The sequence below is a fragment of the Bidens hawaiensis genome, unplaced genomic scaffold (assembly GCF_021521415.1).
Source record: "Bidens hawaiensis isolate Kalapana, Puna unplaced genomic scaffold, B.hawaiensis_p1.1 tig00001016_1, whole genome shotgun sequence".
Classification (NCBI taxonomy): Eukaryota; Viridiplantae; Streptophyta; class Magnoliopsida; order Asterales; family Asteraceae; genus Bidens; species Bidens hawaiensis.
In genome coordinates, this window is record NW_027491059.1 from 2,405,092 (window position 1) to 2,424,921 (window position 19,830).

The window sequence follows — 19,830 nt, forward strand, 5'->3', positions numbered from 1 at the left end:
ATTTTTATGTATGTATATAACACTGTGGGAACTCACCAGCTATGTTCATAGCTGACTTTATTTTATACATATGTTACAGGGGTAAAGATACGACGATGAAAGTTAGAAGACACATAGCATGCCTATAGGATATTCAAAGAACAATTTATCATTTATTTATTTATTGTTTTAACTTGTATTATTTGTTAAACTTGTGTTACATGATGATTAAATGAAATAATGTTATTATGGTCACCTAATAGTGTCATGTGTATTTGAGCAATCTGTAAGTCACACTCAGGCGTTTCCGCTTTAGCCAGGGTGTTATAGGAAGGAAGTGGGGCAGGATTGATTTTGGTAAGCCCCGAAGGGATTGAGCTGACTTATGCAATACGTTTGGGTTTCCCCAACACGAACAACGAGGTAGAGTATGAGGCACTTCTGGCTGGCCTCAGAATAGCCAAAGGGATAGGGGTAAGGAGAGTTCAAGCTCACGTGGATTCTCTTCTAGTAGTCAACCAAGTAGGGGGAACCTACGACGCTAGGTACCCGAAAATGAAAGAATATTTGAAAGTGACTCAAGAATTGATGAGGGAATTCGAACATGCGGAAGTAATACATATTCCCAGAGGCTCTAATAAAAAAGCCGACGCTCTAAGCAAATTGGCTGCGGTTGCTTTCGAACATTTGGCTGAAGAAGTAAAGGTGGAAACCATCATGCAACTATCGGTGACGAAGGTATTGGTCACCCATGTGGGACCCATGAGGAGAGTTGGATGACCCCCCCTCATTGAATACCTCCAGGAGGGAAAAGTGCCGGAAGGTAAGGAAGAAGAAAGGAAGTTGAGGGTCAAGGCTTTACAATATGGAATGATTGAGGGAGGTTTATACAGAAAGTCCTATTTAGGGCCCTCCCTCAGGTGTATTGACTTAGGGGAAGCGGAATATGTGGTAAGGGAGATGTAACACCCCGACCAAAGGCGGATTATACATCGGGGCGCCACATATTGTTTCATTACTCGTGACACTATTGGGTGTCAATATTTAATAAATACATTCATTCGCGTACGCGCAGGGTAAACACAAGATTACATAAATCAACATAAATCAATATATTATAAGACAAAAATATTCGAACAACAATAACTTGTCTTGATACATTTTAATCTAGGTCCAAAAGTAAAAACGTCCTACGTGTCCACAAGCTCCAAATGTAGCTACAGCAAACCTGAACATGTGTTAAAATAAAACGTCAAACACTTGCGTGTTGGTGAGAAATCAAGTTTAATACAATACATAGATAACAATAAATCTGCGCGCAACATGTGTGTGTCTGGTTTTCAACAAGGGTGTAATCTGATCGGGATCAACTCTAAGATTCATAGACTGCCAGTGCTCACAATTGAGCTCACAAACAAGACAAACTGTGCATGTGCAAACAAAAGAGAAAATCATAAACGATAGTTCTCCCGTGTTCATCTAATGGTACCATGAGAACTGCGGAATAGACCGACAAGACGGTTAATGATCCACACATACAAATAAACAGCCAAGTCTACGTCCTCAACACATGGGATACTGCGCGACTAAAGTTCATAAACAAGTTTAAGACTCTAAGTTTGTATGAACACATGAACATCCCAAAACATTAAAAGCAAAAAGGGATTAGGTACGAGATTACTCACTTGATAAACGATGCGGTGTAAGATAAAGCAAGAACCAACTTTAAACAAGCACAAGTTAACCTATAAATAAGATTATTGTTTTAATGATTGGTTTTAAGTCTTGATTATAAGTTAGCATAATTAATAAGTAAATTATTATATAATATATATTACCGAAAATCAGGGCAGAGGAGAGAAAACGGAGGCAAGAGAGGAGGCGGCAGAAGGACAATCGGCAGAGAGCAAAGAGAGATAATAAGTGTTTGTGTGTGTAGTGTTAAGAAAAATAACATTATTATTTATAGGAAAACCCCAGGAGACATAATCCCTAGAAAAGGGGAAAAGATCTTTAACAGGATCACGCAAAAGATATCAAAAAGCAAAAGATATGGCAGCTGCAGGAAACAAGGAAAAGCTGTCAGGGAACAGTAAACAGGCATGGGCGGTTCAGATAAAGGTACTGGTCAAGCATGGAAAAAGCAGATCTCCAAAGATAATGTCAGTCACTTTTTCTGCCAACCAATGGGGTTGGTGCCCATGCTGCGCCGAAAGTAACTTTTCAGACATAAAGCAGATTAGGTCAACAGCTCAAAAGATAAGACAACACAAAAGCAAACGGTTAGATTCAACAGAAGAAAACTCAAAGGGTTTAGCGCGAGAAGGCTAAGGCGCGAAGGCAGACACAGAAGGTCAAGAGAGCGCGAGCGCGAAGGCAGACAGAACCAACCTTAACGCGTCGCGGAAAGAACTACATTTCTAAGCGCGCCGCGGGAAGAATCACATTTCTTAGCGCGCCGCGGGAGGAACTAAAATTCCTAGCGCGCCGCGGGAAGAACTATAATTCTTCGCGCGTCGAGGGATGAACTACGATTCTTAGCGCGCTGCGAGAAGAACTACAAATCCTTAGCGCGTCGCGGGAAGAACTACCGTTCTTAGCGCGCTGCGAGAAGAATTACAATTCTTAGCGCGCTGCGAGAAGAGTTCGTCTCGGGTATCGCTGGAACAGATGGTCTTCACGCAGGCTTCCTTGTAAGGAGTCTGGCGCGTGGAGCTGGGCAGACAACCTTAGGCGGGAAGAAACAAAGGACAAGGAAAGAGTTGGAAGAAAGAGGGAAACAAGGCGTAAGGGCGGGACGGCGACAAGAGGGAAAAGAAGGCGGAAAGAGAGAAGAGGGACGGGACGGCGGAAAGAAAGAGAGAGAAAGAGGCGGGAAGGAAAATATATTATTATTAAAAGTAAAATATAAGTAGAAATAAATATTAAATCATAAAAGAAAGAGATCGGGTCAGAGAAACGGGTACCTGGGTCGGGTCGGATCAGGGCAGATGTCACAGGAGATACACGAAGGGATCTGTGGGATACACATGGGAGCAAAAATGGTAGTGGCCGGAGCAATGAGGGCTGGGTATTCTGGCCAGCAATGTTTCTCAGTGCTGTTAAAGAAATACAAAAGCGTGACCACTGCCAAATATATTCCCCGTTGGGAAGGAAACCGAAGTCAAGCCTAATACCGGTAAGCTCCTCGTGGCCTTTCCAAATATGGGGGATAGATATAGTGGGACCTTTCCTGGAGGGAGCAGGAAAGGTAAGGTTCTTAGTAGTGTTAATTGATTACTTCACAAAATGGGTGGAAGCCAAGCTGCTACTGTAACATTCGTTACTTTTCAAACCCAAAAACCCGGCCTATTTTAAACTTTCGGTTTTGATATATATATATATATATATATATATATATATATATATGTTATTAATTAATCTCAAGTTTCATTCGTCATTTTAATTGGTATACGTATTCGTATTCGCAAAACGATCCCTTTCGTCGGTTCATGGTATTTGTGTTTAACGTTCATCGTTAATATAATGTCCAGGAGAATTTGAGTTGTTGTTTGTTCGATTTCTATTCATTTTGTTCAACTAGCGAACTTCCAGGATTTAAAGTGTTTTGCTTAAGGATTTAAACGACCTCCAAACCAAGCGGTATAATATGAAAATTATCCACGCATTTTTTAATTCTTTTTCGTTATTAAGCTTACATCAAAATTAAAGGTTTAAAGTGTAATAATAGTTTAATTCTTTATTTAAACTAACTTGAAAATAGAGGGACTAAAAATATAAATTAGCTTAAATTATGATTTTTCCCAAAAAGCAGCCTCCACTTTCTTGTTTTCCCATTCACCATTTTCCGGCGAGTGCCGGCGGCGGCTCCGGCAACGTTAAAACACCTCCTAAATCTCGCATTTGACCAAGATAATTATGGTAACGGCTTTAGTATTCGTCATTGAACGTTAATCATTATATTAATTAGATTATAACGTTCTATAGCTGTGATTTAAGCTCCGTGACGTACGCCGGAAATTAAGTTAATCAAACTTATACAATTAACATATTCGCGATCAAGTTACCACTATAAATAAACACCTATCGTTAATCCAAAATCATTCACAAACTATATTGTCACTAAAACACTCTCAACCGTAATTTGTCTTCAAAGAACCGCTTTCCGGCCACTGTCGTTCGTCGTCTCTCCGGCATCAATCCAGGTGATTCGCTATATGATTTTGATTGTAGTTAGCCAACAAACAAAACCCCTTTTATAATTTAATCGAACATGGAGCCAAAATGGAGAATCAAAACCTAGGGTTTTGTGGTCAAGAAAATGAACATGAACCTTTGCTTATCTATTTTTATTTATGTTTTGTAAACAAACTGAATAACTGGCATAGTGGTTAAGACTAATTGTTTTAACTCAAGGGTCTGGGTTCGAAACCCGGGTCAGGCTATTATTTCTTATGAATTTTTTTAAAACTGATTTTTGTTAAAAATAATAATTAAATAAATTCTTTAAAAATCATAATAAATCAAATAAAATTAATGATAAATTATCTTTTACCATTTTCGTCTAAAAACTAACGTTTTGTTTTCCGTTTCACAACAAACCCTAATATAATAATATTATATTCACCATTTTTGCTAACTTTTTAATACAATAAAATAAGAACTTTACCGTCAAAATCCGCGTTCAACAAAGAATATAATTCTCATGTTCGCTAAATAATTCTTAAATAACATATATTTCGTTAAACCGTCAATATTAGTTTCGTTTAACTTTAATCCGTTAGCTTTAAAATTTGTTAGCTTGTAATTTGTTAACCTTAATTCAATAACATAAAATCCGTGCCTTGTAAATTATCGTAACGTTCATATTAGTGTTAAAAGTTATAATATTAAAATTATATCCAACCGTTAAAATTATCGTTAAAGCCTAAAAATAATATTAAATTACCCATGCTTTAAAATAATAAAAGCTAATAAAATATTATATAATCCCAAAAGGTAAATTATTTAAACATCTATAATCCCGTTAGTTTGGTCCTTAAATATTCGTATTTATTTTTATAGTTCGAGAAGTTCAATCGTTTCGGATTCTTTAAAGTACTTTCGGTTGCTTCGGTTTCGTTATCATGCTTTCGCTTTTCATTGTAATGTTTATCTTCAATTTCAAGGTGAGTATCTCACACCCACTTTTTAACGTTTTTATTACTTTTGGGGGTAGCATATGTATCCTACAAAACTTCAAGTATTTATGATATTATTTACAAACTACTTTATTACATGGGCTTGTGTGTTTACTTGATTACTTGCTCAGTGGTTGCCTCAATAAGTAAGATTATACGCCCCCCTTTGCACTCAGGTCGATTTGTATCGAGTGGAAAAGGCACCCCATATCCGAGTACGTTGGTAGCCCCAACTGGAAAGGACCTTCGTTTGTTCTTTACACTCAGGTCCATTGCATTGAGTGTAAAGAACCCTTATGTGCCCATTTCACAAGTTTCATGGAATTGTATGATTTTTACGTATTATATCAAACTGTGGGAATCTCGCCAGCTATGTCCATAGCTGACTTTATTTTATACATATGTTACAGGTGTAAAGATACGAGAATGAAAGTTAGAAGACACATAGCATGCCTATAGGATATTCAAAGAACAACTTATCATTTGTTTATTTATTTGTTACAACTTGTATTATTTGATAGACTCGTGTTACATGAAGATTTAAATGGAATAATGTTATTATGGTCACCTAATAGTGTCACGTGTGTTTGAGTAATCTGTACGTCACACTCAGGCGTTTCCGCTTTAGCCGGGGTGTTATAGCTACGAACTATCACAGGGGAACAAATCAAGAGGTTTGTGTGGGAGAACATTGTTTGTAGATTTAGGTTGCCATATGCCATAATCAGTGATAACGGGAAGCAGTTTGCCAACAACCCATTCCGAGAATGGTGCCTCCAATTAAAGATCAAGCAAACGTTTACGTCATTGGCTCATCCCCAAGCCAATGGCCAAGTAAAACAGGCAAACCGAAGTGTGGTAGAAGGAATCAAAGCAAGGCTAGGAAGGGAAAAGGGATCGTGGGTGGAAGAATTACCTCATGTTTTATGGGTACACAGGACCATGCCTAAAACCAACAACGGGGAGACACCGTTTATCCTGATGTATGGAGCGGAGGCTATGATACCTGCAGAGATTGGGTCACCAACTCGACGAACCTTGCAAAGGGAAAAGGGGGATGAGGAAGATCTATGGTTAAAACTGAACTTAGCAGAAGAAAGAAGGGAAGAAGCAGGGAGAAGGGAGGTAGAATACAAAAAAAAGATTGAAAAGTACTACAATGCAAGGGTTAGAGAATTCAAATTTAAAAAAGGGGATTTGGTGTTAAGAGAAAACGAGGCAAGTAGAAAGGAAGACCAAGGGAAGTTAGGGCCAAAATGGGAAGGACCCTATCAAGTCACCTGAGCCGGGGAGAAAGGAGCCTACAAATTGGCAGATTTGGAAGGAAAGGAGATTCCTAGAACTTGGAACTCCATGTAGCTCCGAAAGTACTACGCCTAAAAAGCACCAACAAGGGAATTAGGGATCAAGCAAAATAAGGGACCTCTCCTTGAGGAAAAACTAGAAAGTCTAAACTGTATTTTTGTACAATCCCAATATAAACATAATCCTAATGCAAGAAAGTATTTTGTGAAAACATAATTGTGTAAGAAAATGAGTTTGTCTCATCAAAATGCAACAAGTATAACACACGAGTCAGCCTCGTGTATACTAATGCAATGCTCCCCAAAGGGGGAAGGCGTCGCCGATAGGCTATATGGTTAACCAATAATCACACATAAACCTGAATACGTCATGGAAAATATCAAAATCGATCATTTACATCAAGCATCAAGGAAAGCAAGTTCAAATGCGCCCGTACGGGGGCAACAAACACCACCATTGTCTAAAAAACACCAAACAACAAACCAACAAGTACAAAACATAATTGTGTGAAAAGAACCACAAAAACAAACACTATGGCAGAGGGGAAGGGGGATCCACAACCGAAGCGAGGGCATGGATATCCTCAATGGAGATCCCGGGGTTCGATGAAACTTGTGCAAGAATAGGAGGAACATGAGCAGTAGGGGCCATGAAAGCCTCCTGAGCCTCCGTCTCTATAGTAGGAGAAAATGAAGGAGCCTCCTGCAAAGAAATCCCATGAGAGCAATGCTCGTAACCTGCACAAAGCCCATGCTGAAACCCAGAAGCAAACACTGCTCGGCTAAAATTATCTCGAACCTCTAAAGTCTCTTTACAACCTAAAGCCCTGTCGTATACCTGTTGAAAGCCTTTAGAAACAATCCACTTCCGATTCCCCTCATGTTTCGTAACAACCCCCTGCAAGCAGGAGCATTCTCCCCTCAGCCACTCAACCTCCTTAGACAAACTGGTAACCTTCTGTTCCTATTGACCTTTAGCAGCCTCTAGCTGCTCCACAACAGATTTATGCTCGGAACGTTCACGATCTAGCGAATTTTCTAACTCGTGAATCCTCACAAGAGAGGGAGTCTCTTCAAGCTACGTAAAGTACATAAGGAAAAATTACAAAAAAAAAGCAGAGAAAAAGAAAAGAAGAAAGAGGGGAGACAAACCTTAGAAATTTTGGCCTGAGCCTCAAGGAGGGAAGACTGAACAACATCAAAATCAACAACCTTCTCTTGGGCAAGCTTGAGATCAACAGTTAAATCAGAAATCTTCTTCTTTGAAGACTCCAGGGCAGCATTCAGCCCGGGCACTTCTAAAATTTGCTCCTCAGCCAAGGTAACTCTTTTTCGCATCTCCATGACCCGTCGAGTATAGCCTTCAATGGATTTCTTCAAACTTGCAACCTCTTCCTGACTGTTGTGATAAGCAACGTTGGTATCCACAAAAGCCTGACGAATGGAGGAACCCAGCACCAAGGTTCGATACAGATGCGTACCAAACTCCTCAACCAAACCATCCGGTAGCATGGCTTGAACATAAGCATAATCAACAGGGGGAACAACACACGCCAAAAACTCGTGAGCAAGGTGAGGGGTATTCACGGAAGAGTTATGTCACACCCCGGCTCAGGGCCTGGGCGTGACACTTATAAGTTGGTACCTGTTTTGTAAATATATCAGAGTTTAAGCTTGTAAAGCGGAAGACCTAATAAAATATTATTATATTCATAAGACGGGATTTTAAAACACCCGTTTGATTTATACAAAGTGTTTGGATAATAAAATCATGATTTACATTATTTTAATAATAAAATATTCATTGAGCCATCAGATCGTCTAACGACTATCCATCGTCTCCAAACACCTATTCTCCATTACCTGTAAAACAGTTATAAAAATACGTCAGCAACACATGCTGGTGAACACGCTGACACAAAACATTTAAGTACTTAGTTATCCCCTCGGGTATCTTATGACCCGGCCCTTCGTGGCTTAGGAAACAACCAAGTTGAATTTACTATGATAAACCTCCAGTTATACTTGAAACCTCTCAGCGATACCGCAGCATTGAGGACTTAACAACTACTAATATACACGAGATAATCCCCTCTCGGACATTACTTAGGTCTGGCCCAACGTGGCGGAGGCATTAGCAAGTGTGGTGCGGTGTGCCCATCGTCTACCCACATATGTAAGGATCCAAACAAACGTATACAATAGCCTGAGGGCCAGCATTACTTTTGTTTATAAAGTTTTAGGGATATAATCCCATGCAAACATTCACAGACTTGTTTTATAAAAAGTTGGACGTATTCACCTTTCTTCTCGTTTGGTTTCTTTCACTTGTTTTGTATAGCCTTGTTACCTCGGACCTATAGTACGAGAATAACGCTTTATAAGTACTAGATCAACGATCTAGCTTCAGACTTTTAGTCCGATTGCATAACATTTACCTAGACTTTTTATCTCTTTATAAATATAAGGACCTCTAGTAATTCCTTTTGTTAATCATTTATAATCTTTGTTTCTTCTCCGTGAAGAAACGTATATTTCAGATTTCTTTCATTATAGAAATATTTGTAAAAATCTTTATATATAATTAAGAAGTATTATTTTATCTATAAACTCGACTTTATGAAATCTATTTCCACTTTATAAAATCAAGGTACGGGCTATATCCCTGACTAGGGTCTAAGCCACTTATAATATAATAATCGGGCAGGACCCCTACCTTGAACAGCTTGATATAAGAAACGTCTAAGCTTTACTTGAACAATATTCCTACTTGGTAGTGGAAAATCGAGAGAGTATTTAGGTAGGGTTACGACACGCACTTCGAGGTAAAACTTGTCGGGATATCAACATATCGGGGTCGTGGCACGCTTATCGAGGTTGTGTATGTGTTTTGGAGGGTGTGAGGTTGGATGAGAGATCCACCATGTCCGCCATATTTATAGAAAATTTTCTGCATCTTCGCGTATCGCGAAGCTGCTTCACGTATCGCGAAGATGCACTAGCTTCGCTGAGTCACCGCGTAGGCTTGCCACGTGTCACCACGTGTCACCGCGTGGTGATACGTGTCCCATGATGTGTCCTTCAACTTCGCGTATCGTGAAGATGCAACTTGGATTCTTCGCGTATCGCGAAGATGCATAACTTTGAATCTGTTCATTTTTAGTCCCTGATCTTTTGGTAGCTTGCCATATCTTGATTTCGTCTCATCATCCAAAAATACAAAGGTGGCTCTTGGCGATGCGAGCGTGCAAAGTGCGCCATCAAAGCGCTACATTGCGCCCATCGTCCGTGCCCGTGCGCGTGCACGTGCGCGCCGGGTGTTTCGCACCCTCCGCTAGGACTAGGGAGAGTGGTTAGTCACATAAGAACATTATCATGGAAAGTTCTCTCCTTATAAAGTGCTTTATTTTTTTTACCATTTTCCATGTGGGATGGAGTCTCCTTACTTCATTCCCTATCATAAGCCACTTCCATTTCTTTATCTTATTTTACCCATTATTTATACCATGAATATTTTTAGTCCATCATTTTTATTATTTGTTAAAATTGGACCATATTTTTTGTGATGTTACAAATTAACCGTCAGGGACCACTTAGGGATGAAAAGGTCCGCGGGAGGCAGACCACCTGATGAGGGATTCGAGGAAGCTTCAGGGGTAACGGGGGCTTTACCTTTGGGATCAGCCTCAGAAACAACATGACCTTTATCCATCTTAACAGGAATAACGACTGGGTTGGAAGCAATATCAGAAACCTTGAAAAAAAAATCATCATCCACATCAACAACCTCATGAACAGAGGAAGAGCCCTGACCGGTAGAACCCATATAAGTACGCTTGGAATTACGAAGACGACTCTTCAAGGAGGAGTCAAACAAATCAGACGCAACATTTTTGCGTTTCAAAGTATCTTGGACAACCACGGATGAAAAACCAGAGGCATCTGAGTCAGAAGAGGCGTCAACAGTACGCGCGGTCGGAGTAGAAGCATTAGCAGACACCGGAAGAGTCACGAATTCAGCACCTTTCACGGGATGTTTTTGAAGAATAGCAAAGGTTCGTGATAAGTGGCGGCCTCAGTTGGATTTTGAATCAACAATTTATAGAGCGAATCATGACTAGTAGGAAAACCGGGGGCATGATCATTGATATGAGAACCAATGTGACGACGACGAGTGAGGCCAGGGGCAAAAGAGGCAGAAACAAAGAAAAAATCATCCTTCCATTCCCGAGGGTAGAACCCAGAAGGAATCCGAGACACACAGGGAGGATGCTTACCACTGGCCCGTCGTTCAAAAGTAAACCAGTCACTATCAGCCTTCAAGTGATAAAACCGACGGAACAAGGTAACCGAAGCATCTCCACCCAGAGCGCGACAAGCAACTTCGAAATGAGTCACGCGAAGAAACCCTAAAGGATGAACTTGGAAGAAGCACAATCGATGATGTTTCAACAAAGCTAATTGGAACTCAGTCAAAGGGTAACGAACATTTGAGAACTCAAAGTTTTTCGCATACAAAGCAATAAAGCCAAGGCGACTGCAAGTCGTCTCGCCTGGACCAGGAAGGGTAGGAGACAAGGAGAGGGGAATATGATAAGTTGAACACAAGGAAACCATTCTGACAGAGGACATGGTTGAGGTTATGGTGGAACGACCGCCGCGACACATAATGAGGCAAAGAAGGAAGATGACAAACCTGTGCAAAGAGGGAGAAAACGCCGGAGAACTATCAGAAGAGAGAAGAACAATTATGGTGAAATGACAAGTGAGGGACGGTTAATTATTAACACAGGGAACATAAAACCGTCAAAATTCAATAGTAAATAAAGTAATTGGGCCGGATCCTTCAAGTGGGCCAAAAAGAAAATGGCATAGATGTATCATAAGCAGGCCGATAAGAGAAGAAGCCCAATTTAAATACAATCAAGGAAAGGCCGGGAAAAACAAGATGAGTCTATTGTCCTTGTCATAAATAACGAGAACAATAGACTGAGGGGACTTGAAGAGTCTACCCATGAGATGACCTCATGAGCAGACTCTAGCCTAGTAACACCAACGAAGCCCAATGAGGATAAGCCCAATAAGGCAAAAGATTCTAGAAGATGGTTTGGAGGGAAACCTCATGTGGCACGTCCGATCCAGCGGGTGGCCCGATGCACGCATGACCCGAGATAGGAGGCAAGAACCTAAGATAAAGATCTTCGAGCTAGCAAGGCCCGAAGGAAAGAAGGTCGGACCAAGGGACCCAGCCGGAATAGATAAACCATTAGATAATATGTATAAACATCTTCCCCTATAAATAAAGGGGAGATCAACATTGTAATTCATTCACCATCAATACAAAGCACTTTTACTCATTACTCATTCTTGATCTCCATTCTCGGGATTGTTAGGAGCCTTCCTCTTTCACTCGGAATAGATTCCAACAAAAACAAAATAAATATTGCATATTTAAAGAATCGAACCAATGAGAAAATGAACATTCATCAAGACAGTGACAAACTCACGCCCGAACCACTGGGCCAAAACTTCATTTTAATGTATTGATTAATTATGTTACTACTAATATTGTTTCTGTATAAATTAATATATAAATATAAACTTTTAAATGGGGCCTTAATTTTTTAAGGGCCAAAGCCATGGCCTTATCCTAGATAACTCTTGGGCTGGCCCTGACATAGGGTATGGTTTTTAGAAACAATATCCGGATCTGAACCTGACCTGAGTATTGCCAATACTCGATTTTTCAATACTCAGTCATACCCAAATCCAGTTTCATACCCGGAACCGGATATTTGAAAAACCCAATTTGTTCACCTTTACATCTACATGCCTAAAGTTTGTTAATTTAAATAATTTGAACTGTATTAAGAGATTAGTTTAAAACGTCTTTTTTAATAGAAGTAAATTCTTTTAAAGTTTGTTATAATTATAAATACAAAAACTTTTCTACAAACTTCGGGTTTACTTTAATTTAAAAACATTTCTACATACCGCACGAAACCAAATCATAATTGGAATTTTATAAACCTAATTAAACAACAACTTTTATAACCCCTAACACAATAACATTCATTACTACAACACATTTAAACTAATTTCCACATCCCACAAACTAAAGCCGTAACATTCATCCCACAAACAATCACCTAAAAATGCAGATTTCCGCAGCCGCCACCATCACCACCAACGGATGTCGATCCAACAGCCGCCGCCCTACGTTCAGCATGACAGAGTTGGCGGAGTTTAGTCGGGACATACCATATTGACAAGCGCGGATGTGTGTTGAATATTGCATCAATGTCCCAACCTTGTCGCGCTGCAATCGTCACCAATGGCTTGTAGCAAGCTTGCCTCCATGCCCCCACATTCTCCCCTCTCTCCTTAAAGTCCCGCCTTAGTTCGTTCGACCCCTCCTCATCGAGACAATGAAAAGCGTAACAGTGAACGTAGTGTCTCATTTTCGGCTTGTTGATGTAACTAGCTCCAGAGTTCTTTGCAAACCTGAACACTTGGTTTGTCACCTAAATAAACACGACACAATATTGTAAATGCACCGTTTGAAGATATATGCTTTATTAGTTAATAACCTTCATTTAGGCTTGTAAACGAATCAAACATGCTTGTGTTCGTTCATTAACTTTAAACGAACACGAACAAGAACACTTAATCGGACAAATATTTGTATGCATGTTTGTTCATTTAAAATATGAACATGTTCGTGTTCATGTTCATTTATGTTTGCACATTTAATTAAGATCTAAACGAACAGTTCATGAACACAAACTAACAAATATAAACATTACGTAGATGATTCATCAAAATTGACATACACGAACATAAATAGACAAAACATAAATGATTATAAACAAACATTAATGAACTGACATATGTTCATAAACAAAAATGAACGAAGGAAACATGTGTTAATAATGTTCGCTCATTGAATTAAATGAACATAAACTCTTTGTTCTTATTCATTAATATATAAAAAAATAATATAAACGAACTTTATGCCAAACAAAGCGCCGAATGTTTTGTTCGTTTACTTACCTACTTCATTTAGCAAATTTTTAGAAGAAATAAGTTTAAGGTATGTTTGGTTGGAGGTAATGGAATGAAGAGGGAATAGAATGGGAGAAAGAATGGAATGGACAAGAGAATGAAATGGATCATTACCATTCCTTTGTTTTGTTTGGTTAACCTATATGAATGAAATCAATTATTAATTTTTATTGTTTGGTATCCAAAAACCTTATAGAAATGAAATATAAATAATAAAAACACTCATATCTTAAAATACTTTTTAACCAAAAAAAAAAAAACCTACAATGGCGACGGTGGTAGCTCCGGCGACGAAAACAGTGGTGGCGATGGTGGCGGCTGTGGTGGTGTCGGCGGAGTTGGTGGTGGTGCCAATGGTGGTGGTGGTGGTTGTTAGGTGGTAGTGTTGTTGAGAAAGTAGGGTGAATGAGGAATGGAATGAAAAAAAAGAAGGGGAGTGAGAATGAATGGTTTTGATAGAATGAGATTCCATGTGTAATGGATGATTTCATTCCATTGAGCAACCAAACACCACTTTTTTCATTCCCATATAATGAATCATTCCATTGCTACTGTCATTTTTGCATACCAAACGCTACCTTAGTCTTAAACTTTAATAATTTGGGAAATAAACTTGTGACACGTGATATAGCTAGGGTTTGGAAAAGCAAAAGGTGTGGGTACCGTACGACACGTGTCAAGTATGAAACAGAACCAGCTGTAGGGTGTGAAGCAGAACCGAGTGAATGATTCTGGGACTGCATCTTTCTCTTGTTATACACAACTTTCTCTAAATTTACATGACAACACAGATCTTTATCACTGACCACACTCAAATCATCACTTCTTTACCCTTTCCATTTTTTAACACTTATCCTACCATTTCCTCTTATAACATATTCTAGCAAAATGTTAAAGGACAAATGTAGAGTAAGCTAAACCCTAACATAATCTTTGTTGGAGCATAATAAATAACTAACTTGTGTTAACACATGTATATTTTTTATTTCTAATAACTTCTATTAAAGGACTCTTCTATTAAAAATTTTGACAGTATTTGAATAACTAACGCCATAAACTCACCCAATTATCTCTATTTTATCATCAGATTAAAAAACTCATCATATTTGAGGGGGTGTTTGGAATTCCTTATTTTTACCTACTTATAACTTATTACTTATGATAAGTTAAAAAAAATGTTTGGATTTTCTTATTATGTGAAAGAAAATGTTGATACGTTACACATTTGTAACTTATAATTTATCCTTATAAGCTATAAGGAGGTGAAAATAAGGAATCCCAAACAGCTCCTGAAAAAACCTTCTGATAAATAATAATGATTTTAAATAATTAATATTTAAAATTAATTCTAATATTTTATTAGAACTTACTATTACTAAAATAAAATTTTATAATTTTTAAATCTTCATTATTTTTATTCTTTAAATCATGTTATTTAAAACATGTTATGTATTCAACAAATGTAACACATAAGTTTTTAACCTAGTCAATATCATAACTAAAAACATCATGATACTTTGTGTCTAATTTGTGTCACAAAAGGAATCAAAATACCTTAGTGGGACATTTTTCACCTCTCTCTTTAGCAATAGTTTGGACTTGAATCAAGAAATCACGGCATTGTTCATATAGATGAAACAAGTAATCAAGTCCATTCTTTTTGCCTCGTGCCACCTCGCCGGGCTCCGTCACGATGAACGGATGCTCGCGTTGCCTCTCAACGCCACCGCCTCCACCGCCATTCTCGTCGTCTTCACTATCATTCTCATAGTTATCATCTCCTCTACCCGCTTGTGAAGACGACCCAATAATTTTCCCCTTAACACCAAGTTGTTTCTTGCTCTTCCGTTGGCCACCGTGCTTCGGTTTTACGCCTCCTCCACATATCCCCATTGCCGCCAGATCCCATGGCCCACCGCCGCCTCCGCCTCCACTACCCGCCGCTTCAATTTCTTGTTGCACTGGCTCCTCAGACAAACCTGTACATTAATTGTTAGATAAAAGATATTCCTTATATTATCACAGGTAAATGCAAACATGTACATACACACATTTTGTCTTGAAGCGTACATTATCGTACTTTTGAATTTGTATTGTAACACCTTAGTTTGATGGACATGAGAGATGTTGGTTTATAAAAAGCAAAGTAAAATATACGCACATCATATATGATATATCACTATCAAGTTTTGAGCATAATGGCTATAGTGTTATGTAATATGTATTATTATTATTATTATTGTTATTCTTTTGTAAAAAGAAAAACATTGTTTTAAGAATGCCATATATATGATGTACTTATAATATTGTAACACCTTAGTTGAATCCTGTACTTTGTGATGAATATGATGTGTTTATAAAAAGTAATATATTTCATATATCACTAACAAGTTTTGAGCATATATAATTGCTATGATATTTGTAGTTCATTATTTTTAAACAAATTGTTTTAAGAATGTACTATATGATTCTTCATGTTTGTAATCTTATTTACTTTTCTATAGAAAAACAATGTTTTAAGAATGTACTGCTTATGTATAAAAGCCAATATATTTCATTTATCACTATCAAGTTTTGAGCATAATGACTATAAATATTTTTAGTAAAAAGAAACAACGTTTAAAGAATAAACTATTTATGTAAAAAAAAGTAACATACATTTCACACATCACCAACAAGTTTTGAAGATAATGGCTATGATGTTTGTAATATATTTAAATATTTTGTAAAAAAATCTGTACATCACACAGATTTTCGTTAGCAAATACTTAAACATCAAGTAAGTAAAACTGAAAAAAATATTATAAAAAATTTAAATAACAAGAAAAATGAATTAACTGTAGATAATTTACTGTTTAATTGCATGGAAAAAAATGCATGAAAAGTTGGAAACATAAACACACATACCCTCTTGAGATAAGGCATCCAGAGTATTAGCATTCTCAGCCGCCAAAATATACCGCCGCCGTGACTCCTCCTCCTCAACCCGGCGGCGCTCGGCTCTCACGGCGGCTTTAATCCCATACCTCTCACCCACCAGCAACTCCCACCGGAAAATATGACACAAACTGTTCATCATCTCATCAAGCTCCTCATCTTTCATGTCCAACAAAGTATTAGCCGTGAAGCCAAGCTCAGATATCTTAGCCGCCGTGAAGTACCTCACACCGTATGCATGAAACACCTCTTCTAACCCACCAAGATCTCGTGTTTCTCTGAACAAATAGCTACCCATGGACGGTGGTTGTGGTTGTTGTTGTGGTTGTGGTGGTGGTGGTGGTTGTAGGGTTATGGGTTCATACGCACGAGCCGGTGGTTGTGCTAAAGTGGCTCGTGTGTCCCACTTGAACAAGTTGGCTGAGAGTGAGTCAGGGTCCATGCTTATGTTTTTGACTTGTGTCTGTTTGGGGTTTTAAAGAGTACTGTTTTTATAATGACGAAATTGCCCTTTGTATATTTTCAGGTAAGTTTTTTAGTATGTGAGAGTTTGGGTTGTGGTGGACAAATGTAACTATAGGGTTAAGTTCCAACTGTATTGGGTGGGTGATGAGTAACCAGACGAAATGGGACTTTATTATTACTTTTGTTACTTTGTTTTGTTGCTTTGTTGAATAAACGAATGGCAACAACATGGTAGACTAGAATAAGGTTTTTTTACTTTTGTTTTACTTTTTGTGAAAGTGATTTTATTGTATCTTTTGTTGTTGCATGGATGTACTATGTCTTTCTATTAACTTAAAAAGAGTGTTTGTGTGTGAAGAAACATCCAACCAAATTAGCTATAGAAATAACTTAGTTGACTTGAGTTTTACGAGTATGGGGGAATCTGTATAAGGTAAAAGACCTCATACCTGCAAAATCGAACATCATTAGTCTTGTCACAGGAAAGGGTTTTTTAATCATATTATTAACCTTTGACGTGGGAATTAATACTGTGATATGAGAGTTACAAGTGAAAGTATAGAGTAAGAAGGTAGAAGATGATCGTACCTTCACCAAGAACCTCTATTGGTACTAGATATAAGTAGACGCCACTCTCCATAACTTTGTTCAGGATAATTGTTCCTGGCCCCTTGCCTCTAATTAGTCTAAAGGCAATCGCACAGATTGGACCATAGATCTGAGGTCATTATGCAACAATGTATTGCGAGATGCCTATTTATCTCACGACACATGGATATCATTTGGAAGGATTTTAAGCCGTCTTGTTGGCCCATGCGACAACCAATATTGTGTTTCGGGTACCATATCTCTTTAATGTGTGTTCAAGATGAAAATTATTACGAAATAAAATAAAAATAAGTTAAAGATAATAGATTGTGATCGATGAAAATTTGTTATGGTATATTGCTTTATATTAATCATAACTATTGTCTTTTGATCAGTGTCGGTCCCAACTTTTAACGTAATTGTTCCTAATGGTCTGCGACTAACAGAATCCTAATGTCGTTAATTAGTTTTTGGTCGTCGGAAAAAAGTTTTTGGCCGGAACAGTCAAATTTGTTGCTGGAAACCATCACCTGAACACCGCAACCACCACCAATTGACTCACCGCCAACCAACTACCACCACTTGAGCACCATCAACCAATTCCGACAATGGTTCTAGGATTTCCGATGACCTCAATAATTGGGGCTTTTACTAGAAAAAGGTTCCTAAAGGTCCGATCAAAATTACCAAGATGTTTGGGACGAAAATTTTGAGTTTTCGGGAAAAAAATTGAGTTTTCCGACCAAAAACGTTTTTTCTGGCGACCTAAACTAACAACGTTAGGATTCTGTTAGTCGCGGACTGCTAAGAACAAATACATTAAAAGTTGGGACCTTTAGTGAGCAAAAGACTAAGTTGAGATTAATAAAACCCATATATATATATATATATATTGTTTGGATCAAATATAAACTAAATTTCCATACTAAACGTGCGAATCAAAGGATAATTAGAAATCCTGCGATGGCAATATTGTAATTATTAAGCACTAGTCAATTAACAATCAACAGACATCAACGATCATGTAAGACCCCGAATCCCGGGAATCCTACAGTTGGTAATCACATCCACAATTTCACAAAAATTTAAAACCAGACAATTCATTTTATTTAAAACCAGTTCAGAGTAAATAACAGCGGAAAAGTTTAAGTTAAAAATCCCAAAACACGGGTACAGGTGTCCAAAATCACTTGTAAATAAAATATTCGTTTTATTTGAAATCCTTAACCAGAAATGCCTTCAACCTTCCAAGTAGTCTCTAGCACGTCCAAGCGGTAGCATCCACTTCTTAACCTGAAAGTCAATCTAACATACACACAAAGTCAGCTTGAGCTGAGTGAGTTCAAGTTTTCATAAACAATAATTCATACTTGCTTTCAAAATTATAGTTATATACAATAGAGAGGATAAAATAAAATAAATAATACAATTCACCAAGTAATACATTCATCGTCGAACACACGTACACGGGCCTCTCCACCACGAGTCAAGACTCGAGTAATATATTTGACCTGGACGCGGTAAGACCTAAGATGTGACACGAGCCTCTCCACCACGAGTCAAACCCGAGTAATATATTTGACTCGGTCACAACTTACACATCCGAGCACGAGATACGGGCCTCTCCACCACGGGTACAACCCGAGTAATATATTTAACCCAATCTCGGCTCACACATCCGAGCACGTGATACGGGCCTCTTCACCACGGGTACAACCCGAGTAATATATTTGACCCGATCACGGCTCAACATCCAACGGGCCTCTTCACCACGGGATTTTAAAACCCGAGTAATATATTTGACCCGCCAAAATGATGATCACGTCACACAGGCCTCTCCACCACGGGTACAACCCGAGTAATATATTTGACCCGGCCGTGAATCACCATGCACACACACATCAATAAGCCTACCCACATCATTCTTAGTCACGAGGAACTAAATATCATCACACAATCGTAGGCTATAAGGTAACAAATACTCATACATACATACATACATACCTCCATACATACATACATACATATAACTATATATATATATATATATATATATCATCCCATACGGGAACTAAGTAGATAGGTCTACTCATATTCAATTACTACAAAGCCTACTAACATCCTCGAGTTTAGACCATTAATAATGTACGTAACCTTAAAGGATACAAGGACATAAACGAGTCTAAAATATTCTAAAGCATATAAAATAATTTAAATGTAACTTTCAAAGTGCCAATCACGAGTCAGACCATGTAAAACCATTCAAGTCGTTGTAAAGGGTAAAATCGTTTAAAATGGTATTTCGGTGTGTA

At 38.2% G+C, this 19,830-nt stretch overlaps 1 protein-coding gene across 1 annotated transcript; it reads right to left on the minus strand.

Annotated features, from left to right (window-relative positions):
- Positions 1–12,612: 12,612 nt before the first annotated feature.
- LOC143551640 (floricaula/leafy homolog) lies at positions 12,613–16,973 on the minus strand. The gene is made up of 3 exons (XM_077042033.1): positions 16,436–16,973; positions 15,083–15,507; positions 12,613–12,987 (listed from the first exon to the last, which is right to left on the minus strand). The coding sequence occupies exons 1-3, from the start codon at positions 16,905–16,907 to the stop codon at positions 12,613–12,615; spliced, it is 1,272 nt and encodes a 423-aa protein (XP_076898148.1). The 5' UTR covers positions 16,908–16,973.
- Positions 16,974–19,830: the final 2,857 nt, after the last annotated feature.